General features: G+C 41.8%; 3 protein-coding genes across 3 annotated transcripts; 2 read left to right on the plus strand and 1 right to left on the minus strand.

Moving 5' to 3' along the window:
* Positions 1–1,213: 1,213 nt before the first annotated feature.
* On the plus strand, positions 1,214–2,206 carry LOC310989210 (uncharacterized protein; the record flags this gene model as incomplete). The annotated part of the gene is made up of 1 exon (XM_083976195.1): positions 1,214–2,206. Exon 1 carries the CDS (start codon positions 1,220–1,222, stop codon positions 2,204–2,206), a length of 987 nt encoding a protein of 328 aa, XP_083832321.1. The 5' UTR covers positions 1,214–1,219.
* Positions 2,207–3,492: 1,286 nt separating this feature from the next.
* Positions 3,493–12,712, minus strand: abcg2b (ATP-binding cassette, sub-family G (WHITE), member 2b; the record flags this gene model as incomplete). The annotated part of the gene is made up of 15 exons (XM_083976079.1): positions 3,493–3,640; positions 5,158–5,210; positions 5,348–5,437; positions 5,553–5,707; positions 6,705–6,829; positions 7,628–7,717; positions 8,271–8,422; positions 9,229–9,380; positions 9,750–9,842; positions 10,062–10,213; positions 10,469–10,626; positions 11,222–11,377; positions 11,495–11,612; positions 11,706–11,765; positions 12,561–12,712. 15 exons carry the CDS (start codon positions 12,710–12,712, stop codon positions 3,493–3,495), a joined length of 1,854 nt encoding a protein of 617 aa, XP_083832205.1.
* Positions 12,713–14,123: 1,411 nt separating this feature from the next.
* On the plus strand, positions 14,124–18,641 carry hapstr1b (HUWE1 associated protein modifying stress responses b). The gene is made up of 4 exons (XM_083976160.1): positions 14,124–14,546; positions 16,309–16,393; positions 16,516–16,787; positions 16,892–18,641. The coding sequence occupies exons 1-4, from the start codon at positions 14,351–14,353 to the stop codon at positions 17,128–17,130; spliced, it is 792 nt and encodes a 263-aa protein (XP_083832286.1). The 5' UTR covers positions 14,124–14,350; the 3' UTR covers positions 17,131–18,641.
* Positions 18,642–20,618: the final 1,977 nt, after the last annotated feature.

The following is a 20,618-nucleotide window of genomic DNA, read 5'->3' on the forward strand; positions in this document are numbered from 1 at the left end:
ACACAGACCATGGATCTATTATAAGACACATCCATGACAGAGACGGGTTTAACTACCCATCGCTGTCGTTACGGCAGTAGTTCAGACCGACTACTGTTGTAAAGTGGATGCACAACTGTTTCACAGATGGATGTCTAGATTTACATGTCAGATACAGGGAGAATGTCATTACTGGTTATGTTGAACATACAAATTTTAACTATTTTAACCATGTTTTGTAACAAATAAATATTTTTGGTGCCGATCTTTGTTTCATGTTCTCTGTCTTGTAAAAACGAGCACAATGGAGGAGGAAATGCAGATGTTGGACATGTGCAAGTTGTGACTGTTTCTCTCCAACAAACCTGAAACCTCCAAAAACAAAACTGACAACTAAACGTGACAGAGAGGAAAACTGAAAATCACTGACCCTTTCCTTCAGCTGATGAGCTTATCGAGACGTGGAAAAGGTTAATAAGTGGACCTTATAAGTAAGCGATCCGGTCGTTTTGGCTAACTTTCTGTCAGCAGATGGAGTTAGCAGTCCCCGCCCTCGTCCCTACGTCACCACATTCACGCGCATCCCTGCACACACAGAGAGGACCGCCCCTTTATGCCGTTCTCTCTCCTCATTGGATAAAGGTTGTAGGATACAAGGAAAGTTTTCTCCTCGGCTACAGCAGAGCAGAGTGACTGACAGACCCGTGTTTCGGACCAAACACTCTATATAAGTGATTGCTGTCGGAAGATATAACTATTTAAGACTTATATTAACACAAACATTCCACTTACTTCTGCTTTAAGTTTGTCAAAGTATAGTAATATGTATCCAAAGTCAAACTTTCAAGCTTTCATGCTCATGTTACCTTTGGTTTCACTCTTTGCACAACAACACACACTGATACCCATCTCACTCTCTCTGGTCATTAATGCAGCCTGTGTGGATTAAGCCAGCCTGCATGTGGACATGCACGGTGGTGAGTAGTGTGTAAACCTGCCCTCACTGATGACACTGGAGGATTAGAGGTGGAGTTTTTTTTAGATCTCTGAGCCTGAGAGTAATGAGCATGTGAGATGCAGGAGAATCCCACATTATTCCTCTCTTCTGAGGTCACAGTAGCTGCTCAGGTATAAGACGTTGTCAGGGCATCAGCCTCTCCAGGGCGGATGAGCAGCACCGTTGGATCCCAGCAGCAGCAGCAGCAGCAGCAGCAGCGACTCACTGTGTGCTGACCCCTGCATGGCCGAGGATGCATCAGAGTACCTCACCTCCCTCACAAAATCGATTTCCTCCCTCGTGCCCTCTTCTTTCTTCTTCCAGCACTTCAGCCGCAAAACTGAGTTTCTCTCCTACCTGATCCTGTGCGTTGCCAAGATGCCGTTCATCCCGCCTGTGTCGATCGCACGCTCTGTGTCGGGCCTGACGGGGAAGGAGAGCAGCTCGTCTACTACGGCTACTACCGCTGCTGCTGCCAAGGCGAGGGCCCCGAGAGAAGACAAGGGCAACTCAGTGAAGGAGCGACTGACTATGAATCTCAAACAGCTGGGGAAAAAGGGCCAACCCAGGAGTCATCTGCCAACAGCCAAGGGAGTGTCGGGAGCAGAGCTGGCTGCAAAGAGAAGGGACAGATTGGTGTCCTCGTCACAGGCGGAGAGCTTCCCTGCCTCCAGCTCGGACGGCTCGCTGTCCAAGCCCCAGCAGCAGAGACACGCCAGCCAGAGCTCAGTGAGGAGCGAACCAGAGCTGAAGACGAGGACCAGGCACCAGGAGGAGGCCCGATTCACCCTGACACTCACGCCCGAGGCCGTGCTGCTGCTACACCGCAGGAACAGCGAGAGGCGGCAACGCTCGGCGGCCAGAAATGCTGAAAGTGGAGCCGGGGTCTCTGGGAGCGCAGCAGATTCAAGACGCAGGAGGGAAAACGTCTCTAAAAGGCATCAACCGGCGTTGGCGACGCAGAGACACAGCACTCCAAACAGCAGAGCCGCGGCGGCGAGGAACAACAGCGATACCACCGAACTGGGAGACATAAGCTCGATTGTGAAAATCTCACTCCTGAACGAGCAGCACAAGTACGACGACGTGGAGTACGAGGAAGAGGAGTGCTACGGAGTGGATGAGCGCGTGGTGCTCAAATGTACTGAGTGGCTCCGTGGGCTGGAAAACACGCCGGTGTCAGTGGGGAACAGCCTGAATAAGAGCGGCAGCAGCGTGAAAAGTTTCTGAAGGTGAAACGAGGAGCACAGCTTCCCTGAGATCCCATTTCCTGTTGTGTGGCTTGTGTCTGGTGAGGTTGTTTTTACGTCAGCGGGGGAAATATTAGCCACGTTCTGCCTATAGATCATTTAAAAAACAAATTTAATCAATCAATGGAGTTTATTTTTGCAAAAAACATTTCACTTATTCCACCTCAGAGTCACGGCTCCCTTCTGCTGAGTTTTAATACATGTCAGTAAAACTGTATCATTTCACACGCTGTTAACCTCCTCAACCGAACTGACTGACTGGATTCTCATTACAAACTAATTCTGTGCAGCCGATGTTCAAACTCATTAATTTCGAATTATAGTGGAGAAATGTGTCAGGCTGAATTTTGGGGAAATGAGGCAGAAGGCATTTAGAATATTTTTTCATTTAATTGAATGATGCAGCTATAAAAAAAAAAAAAAAAAAAAAAAAAGAAAGCAAATAGACACCAAGTGCAAACGTCATGCATCAGGCTTCAATGAAGAGTGTGGGTACAGATTATAAATACAGGATACATGTGTGATGAGGACAGACAGCGTGGAATGAGATCATTTTGCTACCTCAAAGCTATCGAAATGGAAAATAAATGGAGGAAATAAGTGTTAAGGAGTGGGCTTCAGTACTTTCTGTACCATCTTTCATTGATTTGAAATGAGCAACTGTGCGTTCAGACGTTATGATGATATGTTGATTTTCCTGGAACATTTTGGTAAAACTTGAAAAATGTATATTACTCTGAAATAAAACTACATTTCCTGTAATGTTTCTGTGTGGCACAAATAAATGTATTATTCATCACTTGGAGGACTGAGAAATGTGAGTTGTTTTTAACAGATTTATTAAATGTAGATGCTATAAAGCTTTTCTTTACCGCAGCTCATGTCTCACACGCTGTAAGGAGCTTTGTAAGGTCTTAGACGTGGGCTTGGCTGTTGCTGTACATTCCCTCGTGCGCAGACCAAGTGTGCTTAGTGGCAGCTTATCCACCTGGGAGTCAAATGCTACAACACGTGTGTGTGTGTTTGTTTATGTTTGAGAGCATGAGACACTCGCAAGAGAGTGGGAGAATCCATGTGCACTGTTCGACTAACAAAACAGAAGAAAAAACAAACAACTACCACTAGGAAATAATTTAAATAATCACACTAGAAAGCTTATTTTATCTAGTGCACAAAATAAATAGCTTTCTTTTCTCTTTCTTCCCCCAAATAAATAAGAATAAAGAGACAGAGCATCAGTGACATACATGGGCAGATGGAGAAGCTTCATTTCCAGCGGTTGATTCGCCGCAGCTGCACGTAGGCCAGGAACATGCAGACGACTATGATTCCCAGCAGAGCGACATGGTTCTGCCAGAAGCCCCACACAGAGTAGTCGATGCCCTGGCTTTTCAGAAACAACTCCCCCGGGATGCTGCAGCACAGAGAGGACAAGTTCAGTGTGTGTGTGTGTGTGTGTGTGTGTGTGTGTGTGTGTGTGTGTGTGATTATATAGACAATCTGGTCAAATTATTTCATTTCAATCATTTTTGCTGAATTTAGGCGCTGGAGTACTTGACTTTAAAAATAACTATAGAATGCATTTCCTGAAGGAAATACAGGTGAATGCTGAAAGCTGAACGCTATTACTGAAGCAATGCTGAATGAGCTGAAGAAATTGTTGAAACAATGCTGAATTAAGTGAAGAAACTGTTGAAGCAATGTTGACGCTATAGCTGAAACATAAAACTTGTAAGCTGAGAGATGAATTATACCTCCTAAAGGTAGTAAAAGCAGTAGGAATGTTTAAAAGACGTAGAAGAAAATGTAGAAATCCTGCATGTTTAAGTGTAACAGTTGAAGATTTGGAAGAGTTGAAATCTGCAGCTAACCTGAAAGTAAAGAAAATTGATGAAACAATGCTAACATAGCTGAAGCAACAAGTGAAAATAGATTAAAAGGTAGAACATGTAAGAAGGAGGCTAATTTTGTATGAAATGGTTGGAAATTAGTTGAATTGTTGAAGATTAGTATGAAGAAATTGAAAAGCTTAAGTCTACTCAACTATATGTATTTAATACTAACAGTTTGGAAACATTGTTGAACCATTACTTATATAGATGAAACAATATCTGAAGAGTAAAAGTAGAATAATATAGAAGTAGTTCTAATCCGTTAAAGGGAAGAAGAAGTAAGAATAACTACATCGTGTCTGAAGGGTAAAAGTAGAAATGTTTAAAAAGTTTGAGGAAAATGTAGAAATCCTGCGTATTTAAAGTTTAACAGTTGAAGGGATCAGTCACATTTATGCTGAATTTAGGCGCTGGAGTACTTGACTTTAAAAATAATGAAGTATTCAAATGTATTTTTAATGTCAACTCGTCGCTGTATTGCTGCATTTACAGAACTGATTGACTGAACCAACCCACTGACTGACTGGCTGTATAACTAATTAAAAGCTTGTGGGATAAGATACAGAGACTATGGAAATGGACATAAGCCTTTAAATCGACCAGAACATAAAAACAGCAACTACTTAAAGTAAAAGTTTATCTGGAATTAAATATATTATTCATATCTCAATACTTTCTGAAGTTGGACTTTTGTTTGTGCACAGTAATGAAGTCTGGACAGCAAACTTTTAATTACCTTCTGCCTCATCAGTATCTAACATCTGCATCTTCTTTCAATCTTATTTTTAAAAGAATTAATTCTGCCCACTAAAACCTGTACTTCAAAATAAGAGCACTTCATAGAAATACAAAGCGATCAGTACATTATCCGTATCTATATATATAAAAACCTGTATTTGTAATGATTAAAAGTCAAAAGTTTCCAAAAAGTAGACCACTGAAGTAAAGTACAATGTTCATGTAAATGTACTTTGTAACTGTCCATCCCAGGTGTGTGTGGGGTCACTGTGTGAGGGAGCGGCTGTGTTATCACACTCACATGGTCTTGTTGTTGTAGAAAACCTGTCCCTTTAATTCATTGATAAATGACGCCTGAGGGAGACAGAGAGACAGAGCTGAACAACTTACTCATTTCAGATAAAGACACAAAACTGAAACTCACTGCTCTCATTCCCACGACCACAACCCTCCTCCTCCTCCTGCTCTGTTTATTTTTTTTAATATCTTACATCCAATCCATATTTGAAGATACTGATCCACTTCAGCCAAGACAGCCAGCTCAGCATGGCGTTGAGATTGACAAGAAAACCACCGAAAACCTAAAACAGGGACAACGTGGGAGAGAATAATACATCATCACACTCATAGCAGCAGGTTGACATTTCTCAGCCCAGCACTGTGGTGTTTATGTGTGTTTGTGTCTTTGTCTCTCACCATCATGAAAACGAAGGGTAGAGCAATCAGGATGTTGGCCATGGCAAACGAAGAAACACTCGCGGAGACGAGGAACGCCAAACCAACTCCCGCCAGACTGACCAGAGACATGGTCAGAGCAAAACACATGAAGGCCTCGAAGGCTGGCTTCAACCCTGAGAGAGAGTGGACGATACATGTAAATAAGAAGACAGAGAAAGTTTGGATTAAAGGGATAGTTCACCCAAAATTCAAATTTCACTCATTATCTACTCGCCCTCATGTCGACTAAGGGCTGGGAGAAGTTTCAGAGTCCTCCGTGCCTTCTCTGAGTTCCGAAAAAAATGAAATAAGTCTATATTTCAAGCTTGTTTGTAGCGGAAGCTCCCAGTATCTCAGTCCACTGCTTTGCCTGTGTCTAGTTCACGGCTCCGCAAATCACGCGAGATTCCGGCAGAGCAACACTGGGAGCTTCCGCTACAAACAACTTTGAAATATAGACTTATTTCATTTTTTTTCGGAACAATTTCTCATGTTGGGGCTTCAATACAAGAGGGACATTACAGACGAGCACTATGGAGGTATTTGGATGTTTTTTTGGTGTGTCTTTTTGGACGAAGAAAAGTGAGGCCCATTCGCAACCGTCATATGGACATGCAGTGCTGCACGGAGCCCCGCTGTAACTCAGAGAAGGCACGGAGGACTCTGAAACTTCTCCCAGCCCTTAGTCAACATGAGGGTGAGTAGATAATGAGTGAAATTTGAATTTTGGGTGAACTATCCCTTTAAGCTCTGAGCAGCTCGCTCCTTCTTGGGACAAACATGGAAAAAAAAGCTCAGAAGAAAAGGTTTCAGACAAAAAGCAATCAGCGGTGGGATCACATATCATCATCTAGATTATGCATGTCTTAAAACTGAAGCTCCCTTGGGAATAAAGCCAAACCTGTTCCCTTATTCATTACATGATTTGCTGCTTTCACTTTTATAAGTCAAATGAATAATATATCAAAGGTATCTTAAATAACAGCAGGTGCCAAAGTCTCGTAATGGCTGTGAATAAAACAGCATCTGTTCCCTCTCTAAACTTGGTGAGTGGCTGCCATCAGTGCTTTTCCTCATTAGTGAGATATGCAGTAACATGGTGTATTATGTGCAGCGTGTGCTAAAAATTACCCATCATGTAGTAGGCGATGGCTGAAAACACAAAGATGGGGATGATGCGGTTGGGGATGAGATCAGCGAAGATCTTGGACAGGAAGTAGACAGAAGTACGATAGTAGCCGCTTGAGTTCTCGTGACTGTGAGGAACATTAACGGAGACACAAGAAACACATAAACAACAACCACTGTGACGGAGTTAAAGATATGATATAGTAAATTATCTATAGTATTCACTGATACTGATCACTGATGATAAAGATATTGTTAAGCTTTTGACAAAATATCAGGCTTGTGCTGCTTTATTTGAAATTTTGATCCATAAAAAGATATATTTGTAGTTTTATTAAGAGGCAAAACAATTTCAGTGGAGTTTTACACCTCCTCTCTCAGACGTCTCCTTATAATAAGAAGAAACCAGAGAGCCAATCAGCAGAGAGGAGGCTCTGATCCTCTCTGCTGATTGGCTGACTGTCTGTTTTCTGAGTGATTGGATGGTAGTTAAGATTTGGGGGTGTGGCTAAGAATGGTGACATCACAAAGTTACAAAAGTCCTGACGACTTGTTTTACGGTTCAGTTTCTGAATACAGATTCACTGTGGACTGAAGTTTTAATACTTTCACTGTATTAATATTGAACCTAGATCTGATCAATGATTGAAAAAGAACTTGGATTTTGCTAACTTTATACAATAAGGGACCTTTAATGTGCAGAGCTACAGTAATGGAATTATATGCCACAGACAGGCAAGGTACAGTAGAAAGTATTGAGCATTGGCCCATTACATTACTAGTCTTGGTCTTTTTCTTTGTTGATAATAAGAAATGGGTAGATTAATATCACCCTTCTTCTTCTTCTTCTTCTTCTTCCTCTATATTTCTGCAGAGCTCTGGACTTCAGCCCGCACACACACATGCAGCTTTTATCTTTCACTCACATGAAGATTGCCCTCTCATTGATAAAGAGTTCAACAGCAGAGAGATTCCCAAATACCATGTTGATGATAAGGAAGAAGAACGCTCCACTCCTGTTGTTGAGAGAGAGAGAGAAGGAGAGAGAGAGAGACTCATCTGATTATCATTTCATCTGATAGTTAAACAGAAAAGGTCAGCAAATGACAGTGTGGCCTGGGTTTTCGCCCAATAAACCTTCAGACTATTACAGCATCATAAAAAGCGTTTCCTCATCTTATCATCATGGTTTCTTTAATCTCACTCATCTACAGTATTTTAACTGAATGTAGCCATCACATCCCAGCTTGACCTTTGTGTAAAAAGTTAATCACTTTCTCTGATCTTTTTGCCATTCTTGTCTCGACGGCTTCCAATCTTGCTGTCCTCTCTCAAAAATGAAGATATTCACCACATTTTCCTGTCCGCGACACATAGAGAAAAATAAACCCTGTATACAGCATACAGAGACATATCTTTGATTTGATCTATTTTCCATCAGTAGTTCTGCTGCAATTTGGCCCTGAGACAAGCTGGAGACACATTTAGAGAGTTTAGAGTGTACGGAGGCGAAAAATAGAAGCAGATGCACAGAGTGAAATGTAGGTTGGCGGGTTAGCCACACGGTACCTGTTCTGCAAACCCTCGGGCAGTGTCAAAGGCATTTGGTAATAAATGAGTCCCACCAGAACTGCAAAGAAGATGTTGAGAGCCAACTGGGCGTAAGAGGTCTGAGGGTTCCTCAGCGAGTTCAGCACTGTCCTGCCACACACCACACGCATCTGCCTCACACACACACAGAAAGAGAACATTTTTATATTTTGATGGGCATACTGACAATTACAGTCCGAGTTCATTCAGAGGGCAGCCAAGCACACTGACTTAACAGCTGGCACCAACCACTGCGTTATAACATCATAAACTCATTGCAATTTCTGTTAATGATAAAATGAAAAACGCCTGGGATTTTTATTCCCTAAACTGGACATTAAAGATAAAACGTACAAGGTCTTTAAAGGGATAGTTCAACATTTTGGCAAATTGGCCCATTGCCATAATCCCTATAGTTTTAGCAGTAGGTTCGTTACCTTTAATTGACGGTGCAAGCTATATAGAATGGCGGAGCAGAGCTCAAATACACAATCCAACAACTCCAAAACACTCTGGTGGACAAGTTGTGACCTGCACATTCACCACGCTATGAGATAATAACAGAATGTTACGAGACAAAGTTGTTTTAGAGGTAAATGCAGAGACTGCTTGCTGAAAATTTTACCTCTAAAACAACTCTGTCTCGTAACGTTCTCTTATTATCTCATAGCGTGGTGAATGTGCAGTGTTTTGGAGTTGGAGTTGTTGGATTGCGTATTTGATGAGTTTGATGAGAGAAACCAAGAAATCCCATTAGCCTCCGTAGCGTAGCTCTGAGCAGCTCGCGGCTCTGCTCCGCCGTTCTAAAAATAGCTTGCACCGACAATTAAAGGTAACGAACCTACTGCTATGACTATAGGGATTATGGCAATGGGCCAATTTGCCAAAATATTGAACTATCCCTTTAATCTATTTCTGAGCTGCAGAACTGGCCGACCTGATAGAGGAAAGAGGTAACGTAGTCTGGCACTTCATCTTGACCTTTGACCCCATTGGCGATGCTCTGGTTCATATGGTCCAGTTCCTCAACAACATTCTGGCACAGCTGGGACTGGCGATATTTTGTTGCCAGTGGGTTTTTACACTCCGCTGTTGAGACAGAGTGACCTCAACAAAGTGTAACATGGTAGACAGACAACAGACAACAACATAATAAACTAATTGTCTCTTTCCTTATCAGCCATTAACTCAGTAAACAGGCTTTGGTTGTTGGCAGGAAACATGTCTTGGTGTTTTGATTAACACTGGGATATAGGTGAGTTAATATCTGATCTCTACATTTCTCACTTTTAAAAGCTTTTTCATGTCTTAAATATGGGGGTTACATTATAAATCAGCTACAAATTGAAACAATCAAACAAACATCTAAAAAATATCATCCTTCTGACCAAATTTTAGCTCAGTTTTACCTTCCTCTCACTTTTAATACATAAAACATGCCAACTTGGTTTTACCTACCTTCAATGACTGACTCAAATGTTGATTTTGCTTCTCCGTTTGTGACATCCATGAAGAAGTCAGCTGGGTTGTTGAAGGCCTCAATTTGGTAGCCTATCCAAAAACACACACACACACATTGTAATATCTCTCTCTATAAAAGCAAGCAGTAGAATATAATTTATAAAACAATGTTGAGCACCAGGACTTTATAGGGAAGTATAACATAGGCCTACTTCCCCTTTCTGTATAAGCATAATTTAACAATATTATAACACATTCCCAGTCATAAGTGTCTGTTTCAGAGTGAAGACAAACACAGTAACTTTGTACCGAGGTTTGTGAAGTAGTCCAGTGCCTGGTCTGAAGCTCCAGCATACACCACCTCCCCTTTATGCATCAGAGTCAGGTGGTCAAACTGTCTGAAGATGGAGTAGCGAGGTTGGTGGATGGAGAAGATCACTGTCTTCCCTCTCCTGGACAGCCTAAAAAACATACGTTTACACCTTATATAGTTAACAACACAACAATCACAGTAGAAACTGAAGGTGCTGCTGGATCAGTGTTAACAGCTGCTCACAACAGAAGTAACAGTAAACAGTTTATTGCTCTCTGTTTGACCCCACTGTCTTCAACAGAAATGCTTTGGTTGTAATTATCCCAAGTGTGACTATGTGTCTCTCTGCCTAGCATGTGAGTGATTGATAATAATAATAATAATAATAATAATAATAATGTACTTTTGCAGCAGACTGATGATGCAGTTTGCAGTGTTGGAGTCCAGTCCTGTGGTTGGTTCATCCAGAAACAGCAGAGACGGAGAAGTGATGAGCTCCATCCCGATGCTGCACCTCTTCCTCTCACCTCCTGACACGCCACGAAGAAACTCTGTCCCTATCTGCACACACACACAAAACAAACAGAGCTACAACTACCACCTCACTTGTGTCTGCCTCTGTCACTCTGACTAGTTTCAGGTTGCATCCCCAACGTGTAGGCTATGTCTTATTACTAAAAGGTGTGCAACATTCAAAGGGAGCTCTAGACATGTTGCACTCACAAGGCCAAAGACCTTGATCTTTTACCACCAGGATCTAATTGGTTTGTCCTTGTGAATGTTTGTGCTAAATTTGAAGACATTTTCTCAAGGAGTTAATGAGACATCTTGTCCTACGATGATGAGACAGAAAACCCTGACACCACACCAGACAAAAACATGACACTAGGCAGCCACAGAGCTATTCACAGTTTGATGAAGGCGATGGAGTTAATATGTTTCCATCTGTGCTGTGTTCATTTATAGCGTCAACACATCACAATTTATTTTTATAAATAACTTTTAACATGTAGCAAAGTAGAATTTTAAATAAATGTTTCTGCTTTACCAAGGTGCAATATTTAAAATGAATAGTACATCAGAATACTCTCTCCACGACTTAATATTGAATTATATCTACTGTTAAATAACAACTTGAATCAGCTTGTGATTGTACCTTAGTGTTTTTACAGTCCGTCAGGCCCAGGTCTTGTATGATGGCATCTACTCTGCTGTGTTTATCCGCAGGGGAGTGACGCTTTGGGTCGAGACGGAGGTTGGCGCTGAACAACAGATTCTCCCTCACAGACAGGGTGCCCATCAGGATATCGTCCTGGAGACACAAGACACAACGGTGATGCACACACAAACAAGTCACAAGAATCTGTGTTATATTCTGTTAGAAAAAATAAAATAAAATAAAAGTCTGGATATGTTTATTTTTGTGTACCTGAACCACATAGGCAGAAATGAGCCTCAGGTCAGATGTGACAGGTTTTCCGTCTACCATGACGCTTCCTTGGCGCAGCCCGGCAGGGTCTTTTCTTCCTGCTATCACATCTAGCAGACTGAAATGAAAAGCAACACACTGATATTAATTTGGCTCAAGTGTGAGGCAGAGCCTGTGTCTGTGTTTAGATGTACAAGAACCTGTTTCTTACGATGTTTTACCGCTTCCTGTTGCGCCCATGATGGCATTCATCCCAGGTCTCATGATGCCGCTGTATAAAAAACATGATGAGTTAAGTAATTTGGTTCTAAACAAAATTTTATTTTAATTTAATTAAAACAATAAGGTATTGTAGCCTGATCCTATGTCCTCAGTCCCATTTTCATTCTTAAAAAAAACTGGAAATCTCATGTTTAAAAATGTATTTGCTGATTTTTGTTTTCCACATTTAACTGTGTAGGCCTACTACATATACAAAGTGGGATTGTGGTTTAACATTGTCTGTATTATTTCTAGATAAGAATTACTGAGGGTTTAGTTCAGTGAGGAACAGAAATTAAATGAGCACCTTAAAAGTATGACTCACTTAGTATGAAATCTGTAACACTGTAAAATATATTACCCTTTAAGTACCATTCATGTATAGATTACTCTATTTAACTTACTTCATATTGCACTAATGGCCCCTTACCCAAAGTTATGATATACAATAATATGGATGATTTAAATATACCTCCTCCCACAAATTTGACATCTTTGACAGTTTTTTAAAATTCTTTCTCAGCTTGTCTCACCTCCCACAAATGCAAGGACTTCAAATCATTTAAAAAACATTAGACAGAGACTGAACAACCATGACCTCAACCGTTATTGTCAGATGTTAAATAATATGAAACATGATGCATTCAGTATTTCATAACAATGGGAAAAACAAAGGAGATGCACTGAGTGTAGCTACAGCGTGTTATCATGTAGTCACTAACATTAAATTTCGCTATTAACAAGATATCATACCTGTATGTGCATGAATATTCTCACAGGTAAGTAATTTAACATCATGTCCTACCTTACATCGTTCAGGATATATTTTTCAGGGCCGATCTTGCGGCAGAATCGCGTCTCCTGGACACAGTAGTGCAAGTTGCTGAATGTGAGAGTCGGCCCTCGTTCCTGGAAATACTCCTCCACACCACAAACCACCTGCTCCCCCTTAGACATCTTCAAGAACAGAAGTGTTACCAACACAGAGGAAGAAAAGGAGAGTCAGAGAGTGAGGTGTAAAGAGGAACAGGTGCAGTCTGACACTGAGAGAGAGAGACGTGAGAGAACAAGTAATCAGTGAGTTTGTGTCATAATAACTCACCTGATCTTTGCACACCTACGATCCTCAGCTCAGACGTTTATGGGTGTTGCCAAAAAGATAGTGTGACATTGAACTTTCCCCCTAAAATCTCAGTGGCAGTAATAACATTCAAGAAGCACGACAGGCAACATTCAATGATAACAGATGAAATGGTCTGTATTTTGTGCACTGCATAAGTTATGAGTTATGGTTAGGCTACACTGGGTTGATGTCAAGTTCATCCACACCAAACTGGGAAACCGATTCTTTCATATTAGGTTTAGTTTGTTTTTGTTTACCAACTCCATGGCTCACTCTTTGTCCCTTCAGTGGTTAAAATGTAATATTTAAGTTACATGTAAAACCACATTTTCTCATGTACTTTATTAAACAATAGTTTTGAACTACTTTTGCTTGAGTATTAATTAGACTGCAATGATGATTAGCTTCTTTTGAGGTTTTAATTTCACATAATCAGTTTGTTTTTGGCATGATCCCCTCTCAAGAAAAACATGGCCAAGTTTGTTGTGTCCTTGTCAAATCTGGCATGATGTTAGTTTTACCACACTTCATTTAAACAGCTGTTTTGAGGCAAAACTGGTCTGTATTTGACAGAAAATCAAAGATATGAGATATGGGGGGAAAATCTAAACGCCCAAATGTTTTTTTGTTGTTTTTTAAATTCCCTCTCCAATTGAACTGCCAAATCTAATTTTTTTCAGGTGAATCTTTAAATGGGCCCACATTAAAAGCAACTAATTCCACCTTGATCAACTACAAAAGTAAAATGCTGACAAGATCCATCCGTATTCATAATCTAATGTATTATAATGCATCAGCCACACAGGCCCAGCTATCTGCAAAACAAACACATCTGCTTTTGATAATGTGAGTGCATTTGGCTGATTCCACCCCCTCAATTTCAATTTACATTATGTAGGCATTTACTTGTAATGGAGCATCCTGACAGGGCTGTATTGTTACTTTTATTTTCTACCACAGAATCAATGTCCTTATATTTTTGGCCACATAATACCCTGGTCTACATTTCCATAGCCAGGTTGCCCCCTGCCGGGCAGAATGCTGCATGTCAGGACACAAACACTTGCTCCATGAGATCAACGTTATTTTTCTCTGACCTTTTACTCTTTTTTTCCCTCACATCCAATCACGCTTCGTGGTTGACATCGAGACCCGCCTACAAAACTCAAAGCAGCCAATCGCTGGTCAGTAAAGGAACGGAATGGGCGTGGCCAAGCCCAGAAATTCTAAGGTGTTGTCATCGCGTTCTTTACTTTGGTGTGTTCTACACTGGGGCGTACGGCGTAGTGTTAAATGTCCACAATGTGGCTCTAGCAACGACTACTGTTTTCTTTTCAACGTCTAGGTAGGGGGGTTGCGCGACGTGTTTTTGTCGTTCACCACGCAGGGCGAAAAGACAGTTAAGTGCCTCCGGGAAAAACCAACCAAACAAAACAATCGCGTAGCTATTTCACACGATAAAGCTAGCTAATATGGAGGAGAGGAAAGAGGAGGGAGAAGCGGAGATCCAGGAGCACGGCCCCGAGCACTGGTTCTCCAAGTGGGAACGACAGTGCCTAGCAGAGGCCGAACAGACTGATCCCAACGAGGAGGAGACGGAACAAAGTCAGCAAAAGCTGTGGCACCTGTTTCAAAACTCGGCCACCGCGGTAGCACAGCTCTACAAAGGTTTGTGTAACTTAAAAAAAAGAAGAAGGGGGAAAAAAAGATTATACACCGAAGTTCAGGTCAGGCTAACTGTGGGAGCTAATGCTGGTGCTAACGGAGGCTAACCCCGCTAGAGACACAAAGGGCACCGGCTAGGCTAACGGTGCTAGCTGCTCCTCCACTACAGTTGAACCAGTTTTGATTTCGTGGTAGTGTTGCTTGACACCGGGGTGTGTTTTCTTTCAAAACGGTGTAGCAACTCCCATGATTCGGTAGTTTTTTTCTTCTCCCCCCTAACTCTTTTGGCTAACTACCATGACCCGGTGGTTACGGCTGCTAGCTAACAGAAGCTAACATTGCTATCGGCAGCAGCAGCAGCCGGTGACTGTGTCCGAGCGGAGTGCGGGACAACGGGGGCAGGGTTTGACTCACAGTGGCCTGAGCTGTCAGGGGCCTGCGTGGGGCTGAACAAGATGGATAAGTAGTTCAAGCTAAGCGGCTCACAAACAAACACCGGCTAACTCAGCTGAGTGTGTGTGTGTGTTCACCCTATCCAAAACATATGCTCTCCTCATGGCACATACACACTTAATAAGAAATGTTTCGTCCAGCCGTTAACAAAAATACATAGCCCGTCAAAATGGCGATACACAGGGAGGAGTTTTCCCGACTGAAAACAAGTCGTTTGTTGACGGTCAAATGCAGCGATAATTGTCGCAGTGGTGCGGTGGATGTTGATGAGTTAACGTGCACAAAGACATTTCATTCCCCCCCAGCAGTTAATCCAATGAATAGACTGTAGCTGATGACTGTTTGTGTCAATAACCCAGAACAAAATGGCGAAATGATTAACGTAAATGTTTTCTTGTTGAAGTCTCGTTCTGCCCCACTGAGTTTATTTATTTATATATTTATTTTAAAACATTACAGAGATATTGTGTTTCCTGGAAATGGTATGGTTTTCTCTATCATCAGCTTGTTGTACCCTTTCAAAAAATGTTTGTGAATAGCTGGGTAATTTCCAATGATTGCCTCGTTCGCCAGTTTCCAGGCAGACCTCATTTTGTAATATTCACAACAACTCTTCAAGTACACTCATTATCCAGCACTTAGTTTGGAGATCCTGCTCAGTAACATGCAGATCCCTCCGCTGTATGTCCACACTGCAGCACAGCTGTGTCTTCATAAAACTTCCACCTCTGAGTCATTTCTGAAGTAAACTATGTGGACGGCGTCTGCTGCACATTTAAGATACAGATTTTCTGTACAACTTGAAAAATGATGACTGGTAATGGCCCCTTCAAAGTTTTATAGCTTTGTATTTTTTGTGGTAAACCCAAACCTTGGCTTGAGAGTTACCGTTCTTTGTGAACGCTGTTGTGCATCTGTAGGCTGCATACAGACATTGCACTTATTTTTCATCAGATTGGGAGTAATAATGTGCAGCAACTGTTTTTTATTTTTTTTACTTGCCATATAATGACTCTTTGATGTTATCAGGCTTACACATAAACTGATGTAACAAAATCTGAAGTGTCTTAAGGGAGCCATAGGATTTAAGCTTGAAATTGCTCATTTCTGAGAGTAATAGCAATTACCCAGTTAGTCGTCTACTTGGTTATAGACAAGTGCAGTTGGATGATGGCAGTCCATTTTATATCTGACTGGTTTTTACGTGACTTTTTATAGAAGAAGAAATGTGAGCTTTGTAACATGGAGCTGGTATTTCTGCTGCAGCAATGTTATTTTAAAGTCTGACCAACCATTTGCATTTAATTTACAGATAGAGTATGTCAGCAGCAGGGCCTCTCCCTCTGGGTGCCCTTCCAAAATGCAGCCACGGCTGTCACCAACCTGTATAAAGGCAAGTTGTTTTGATTATCTTTTGTTTAATTGTCTGTTTTTCTACCAATTTGTATTGATAGTAAATCTTTTGACTGTTATGTCCAGATTTTCTAAAAAACATCTGTCGTTGCATATCACCAGAGAGTATGGAGGTCCGTCAGCGCAGCTACGACCTGGGCATCCATTTAGGCTACCAGCGCAGGAACAAGGAGGTGATTGCGTGGGTGAAGAAGCGCAGAAGAACCATTAGGCGAGAGGACTTAATCAGCTTCCTGTGCGGCAAAGTCCCGCCACCGCGGACGACCCGCGCCCCGCCTAGGGTCGCCGTGGTGTCCGCGAGCCGACCATCTCCCCCAGAGACGGGCAGTTCTGTGGAGACCGACCTGCAGCCGTTCAGAGAGGCGATCGCACTGCACGGTCAGTCAGAATAACTGGTTCAGTTGGAAGCTGTTGTCTTAGAGTGGTAGCTTAACATTTTCTTTATTTTTTCATTTATTTATTTATTTATTTTCTCTTCTCAGGCCTTAGCGGTGCCATGGCGAGCATTTCTGTGCGCTCCGGTCCTCCTGGCTCCCCAACTCACCCCGCCCAGCCCCTCAGTCGCCGTAGGAATGGTCTCCACGACATGGACCTCAACACCTTCATCGCTGAGGAGATGGCGCTCCATTTGGATTCCACAGCCACTCGTAAACGAGGCCCCGCCCCCTGTAGTGACGTCATCACAGACTCGCCAACTCATAAACGTAACAGGATGATCTGAACTTTTCCTACACCACTAAAAAAAACCCTCCTCTGTCCTCTTCTCGGTGGCCGACTGGACAGCTGATGAGGACTGATGCCTTGGCCAACCATTGAAATCTTCCTCCTATTCATCTTAGTTGCAATGCTATGAATAAAGAAAAAAACTAGTTATTACCAGTCCACATAGTTCTTCCCTTTATTTTTCTTTCACCCTTCCTCACATCCGTTGCCTCACACAACTCCTTTCCATGTTAAAGTTTTGTTCTTTATCTGAGAAATTTACTTTCCCCTTTTTTTTTACGTTTGGTTGCCCTCAGTAGAAACTGATACGGAAGCAAGCACGTCACACTTGAATTTCTTAAACTGCAGAATGTTGCGTTTTAGACTTTGTGTATCGGCCGGGCTCCTTTGTGCTTCACATCTAATAAGCAGATGAACCGGGCTTTGGCCTACTGTTTGCTGTTCCCTCATTCCTCAAACGTACTTCCTCCTCCTCCTCCTCGTCTTCTGTGGAGTGCTGGCCAAACCAGACAGGACTGAAGCTTGGGCTCCTCGGGAGGCTGAACTTGCCCCCCTGTTGTGTGGCTCCACTCAAAACGCTTGTCAGCGTGTGTATCTCATTCTGCTGCTGCTCTGTGTGTTTGCGTAACTGACAGCAGAACTGCCACTTACTGTGTTGTACTTGTCTTTGCCTTTGAGAAAGCTGCTACAGTATCTCTGGTTGTTGTGCAACAGTGAGTGTGTGCGTGTGTGTGTGTACGAGTGTGTGTGAGTGCTTGTGGATGCAGGGTTCTGGCATCTCCAGCATCCTCTTGACCCAGTTATTTCCCATTTTACCTAAATTCATTATATTTTTGTCTTTTAGTTGCTTTTTGCAGCCCACACCAGGGTTTTATCACAAAGCAGGTCAATCCAATGCACACAGAGCATGGTGGCTGCCGTTACTGTCTCTGAGCAGTTGGATGGCAGGAGATGGAAAAGCAAGTACTTTCAACAAAGTTTTCTTTGCACATGCACCACTGTCCTGAATTGTTCAGTTTTTGTATTTAGTTTACAAAAAAAGCCTAATATGCACAGTCGGCGTCAACATCTTTGTGTTAAGAGCAGTATCAGTGTTTCAAAGCTTGCATTTAACAACTTTGTTTACATTTGTCTCATTGATAATTTGAACTGGTGCATCAGCGTTATTTTGTTCAGAAAGAGTTGAAACACACCTTCACACTTACGATGTTAGCTTTAAACGTGGACAATTTCAGGGGGCAGTAGTAGCCTGTTAACTAGTGGGGGCCAATGGCTGTGATATTTAATTTTGTTAAGCCAATTCATGGACTATTGGGGGTGTGGTGGTTCAACAAGGCCTGGGAAACTTGTTTTTTGCTAGTTTCACACACTGCTTTGTGATACAATCTTGTGTAATGTGTGTAAATAACATGTAGGTGCTGTTATATGTGGTACATATTGTAAAAAGAAGTGCAAAATCCATTGGGATGTCCATGTACAATAATAATTCTGACATTAAAAGAAAAAAAATGTTTAAGTTGTCTTTGATTTGGATATGACTTTCTCTTTTTTTTTTACTGTTTTGCCATTTGTGTTTGACGAGGTCTTATTTCAGTGTAGCATAATTACTCTCAAAAGTGATATTTCTATGAATTACCGCAGGCCTGTCTCAAGAAAGTGAGGATAAAGAGTTCAATCAAGTGGAAAACCGAGAGTTGTCGCTATTATCTATTGCGGCGCCCGCTCCGTTAAGTGTATTGTTCCTTCTTGGTTCCTTAATCATCCCTTTCTGTCCTCGAAAGGCCTTTAGCGCTCCATTATTCTGTCATCAGTCACTGAGGGCCGGGAACAAAGGATCTCCTTAAAACCATACCAGTTGTCGTGCGTTTTTTCAGTTTGCGATGCTGCACGGTGGGGTTTTTATAGAAGCAGTCAGGTTGACAACAAACTTCAATTTAGAGCACGTTGCGTAGTTCAACTTTTCTAACACACGGGGGTGACACAGACTGCGCTCTGCTTTCTTCTTTTTTCCCTTCTGAAAAGAGGCTTGAGCTGCTATTCGCACTGACAGGGAGCTGAAATGCCACAATAATAGAAGGATAATAAAATATCAGTCATTCAAAAAAAAAAAGACTCGGATCAGCACCGTTCCATTAAAACTTTTGTCGCACAAAACACTGGATGTACTTTGTGACTCCATCCAGTCGGTGAGGAGACGTTTGTTTGGCGGAGCAGCTCATTTTGTCCCCAGCAGAATCAGTTCTGTTTGCTCACAGTTTAGTTATTTGCGTATTTCTTCCTTTTGATTTTTTAATTTGTCGAAGAGATGAGATTTTGTTATCTGAGAGTGTTCATGTTTCCAAAAAACGTTTTACTGATGGATTATTTATACAAAAGGGAGGATTTTCTTTTTTCAAGGACAAATGAAAACCTATGAATTGAAATATCAGAAGGTGAAACAGAACCAGTGAGAGCAAATGAGAAATACTGAGAGGCTATAATAACAGTGAGGTATTCATCAGGGGGTTTTCCAGAAGTGAGTCAGGACATTAAGCGTGCACACAGCTGATAAGTAATTAGATGGAGCGAGCTCACCTATGCAGTCGCGTCTCTACACAACTTCAAAGCGATTTGAGGCATTTGGTTTAGAAAACTTTCGACCTCTGCCAAGGACGTCTTACTTTCACTCTCAACAAGTAACATCTCGGTAACACGAGAAATCAAGATCATAAGCCAAGGAAGTAGAGCTCTCTTTTTCATGAAGCAGGTGCCAAAATCATCCGATCACAAGCAGAATTATTTTTTTCCTTTCCCCACTACTTGCCTTACTGTCCAAATAAGCCAGAACCAATTCAGAATGTAAGATTTAGGGAATAAGACAGGGAGGAGAGAGATGGCATGCAGCAAACAATCAGTGAGTATCTCAAAATACTATAACTTGTAGCCATTTAAGTATTAATTACCACAAGGCAAAGTATTAGAAATTCAAAATCTTAATGCTTGACTTTTAACTTCAGTATTTTAATGCAAAAATATACTGTGCACCCAGTGTTGGAGAAAGTACAAGGCCATATCCTGCCCTCCAGAATATTTGAGCCTCTTTTCAGCCGTAAGAAAAAATTACAACGTCTAGTCCTTTTTTTGACCCTCTCTGCCCCCAATTAATTCTTGCGCTGTCCCTAAAATAAACCAAGAAAAAAAGAAAAAGAAAAGCTTGTGTAGCAGAAGAAGTCTTTGCAGATATTTGGTTTCCACGTTCCTCTCTGATCTGACAGCAGGTTTGACCTCAATGCCAGCAGACACACACACACAGCTTTTGGAAACCATGCTGCTGTCTATATTCACTACATCACCATCGCCAAAGAACCACCAGAACTGAAGACAAGATGTTTAGTCTCAGATTACAAAGGAACAAAGGTGATGCCCTCTGGGAAAAATGGAGCACCTACAGTATATTACAAGAAGAGGTGATAACCAGCCTTAATGCTTTGTATATTTTGGTTTTAA

Source organism: Trachurus trachurus (genome assembly GCF_905171665.1).
Source record: "Trachurus trachurus genome assembly, chromosome: 1".
Classification (NCBI taxonomy): Eukaryota; Metazoa; Chordata; class Actinopteri; order Carangiformes; family Carangidae; genus Trachurus; species Trachurus trachurus.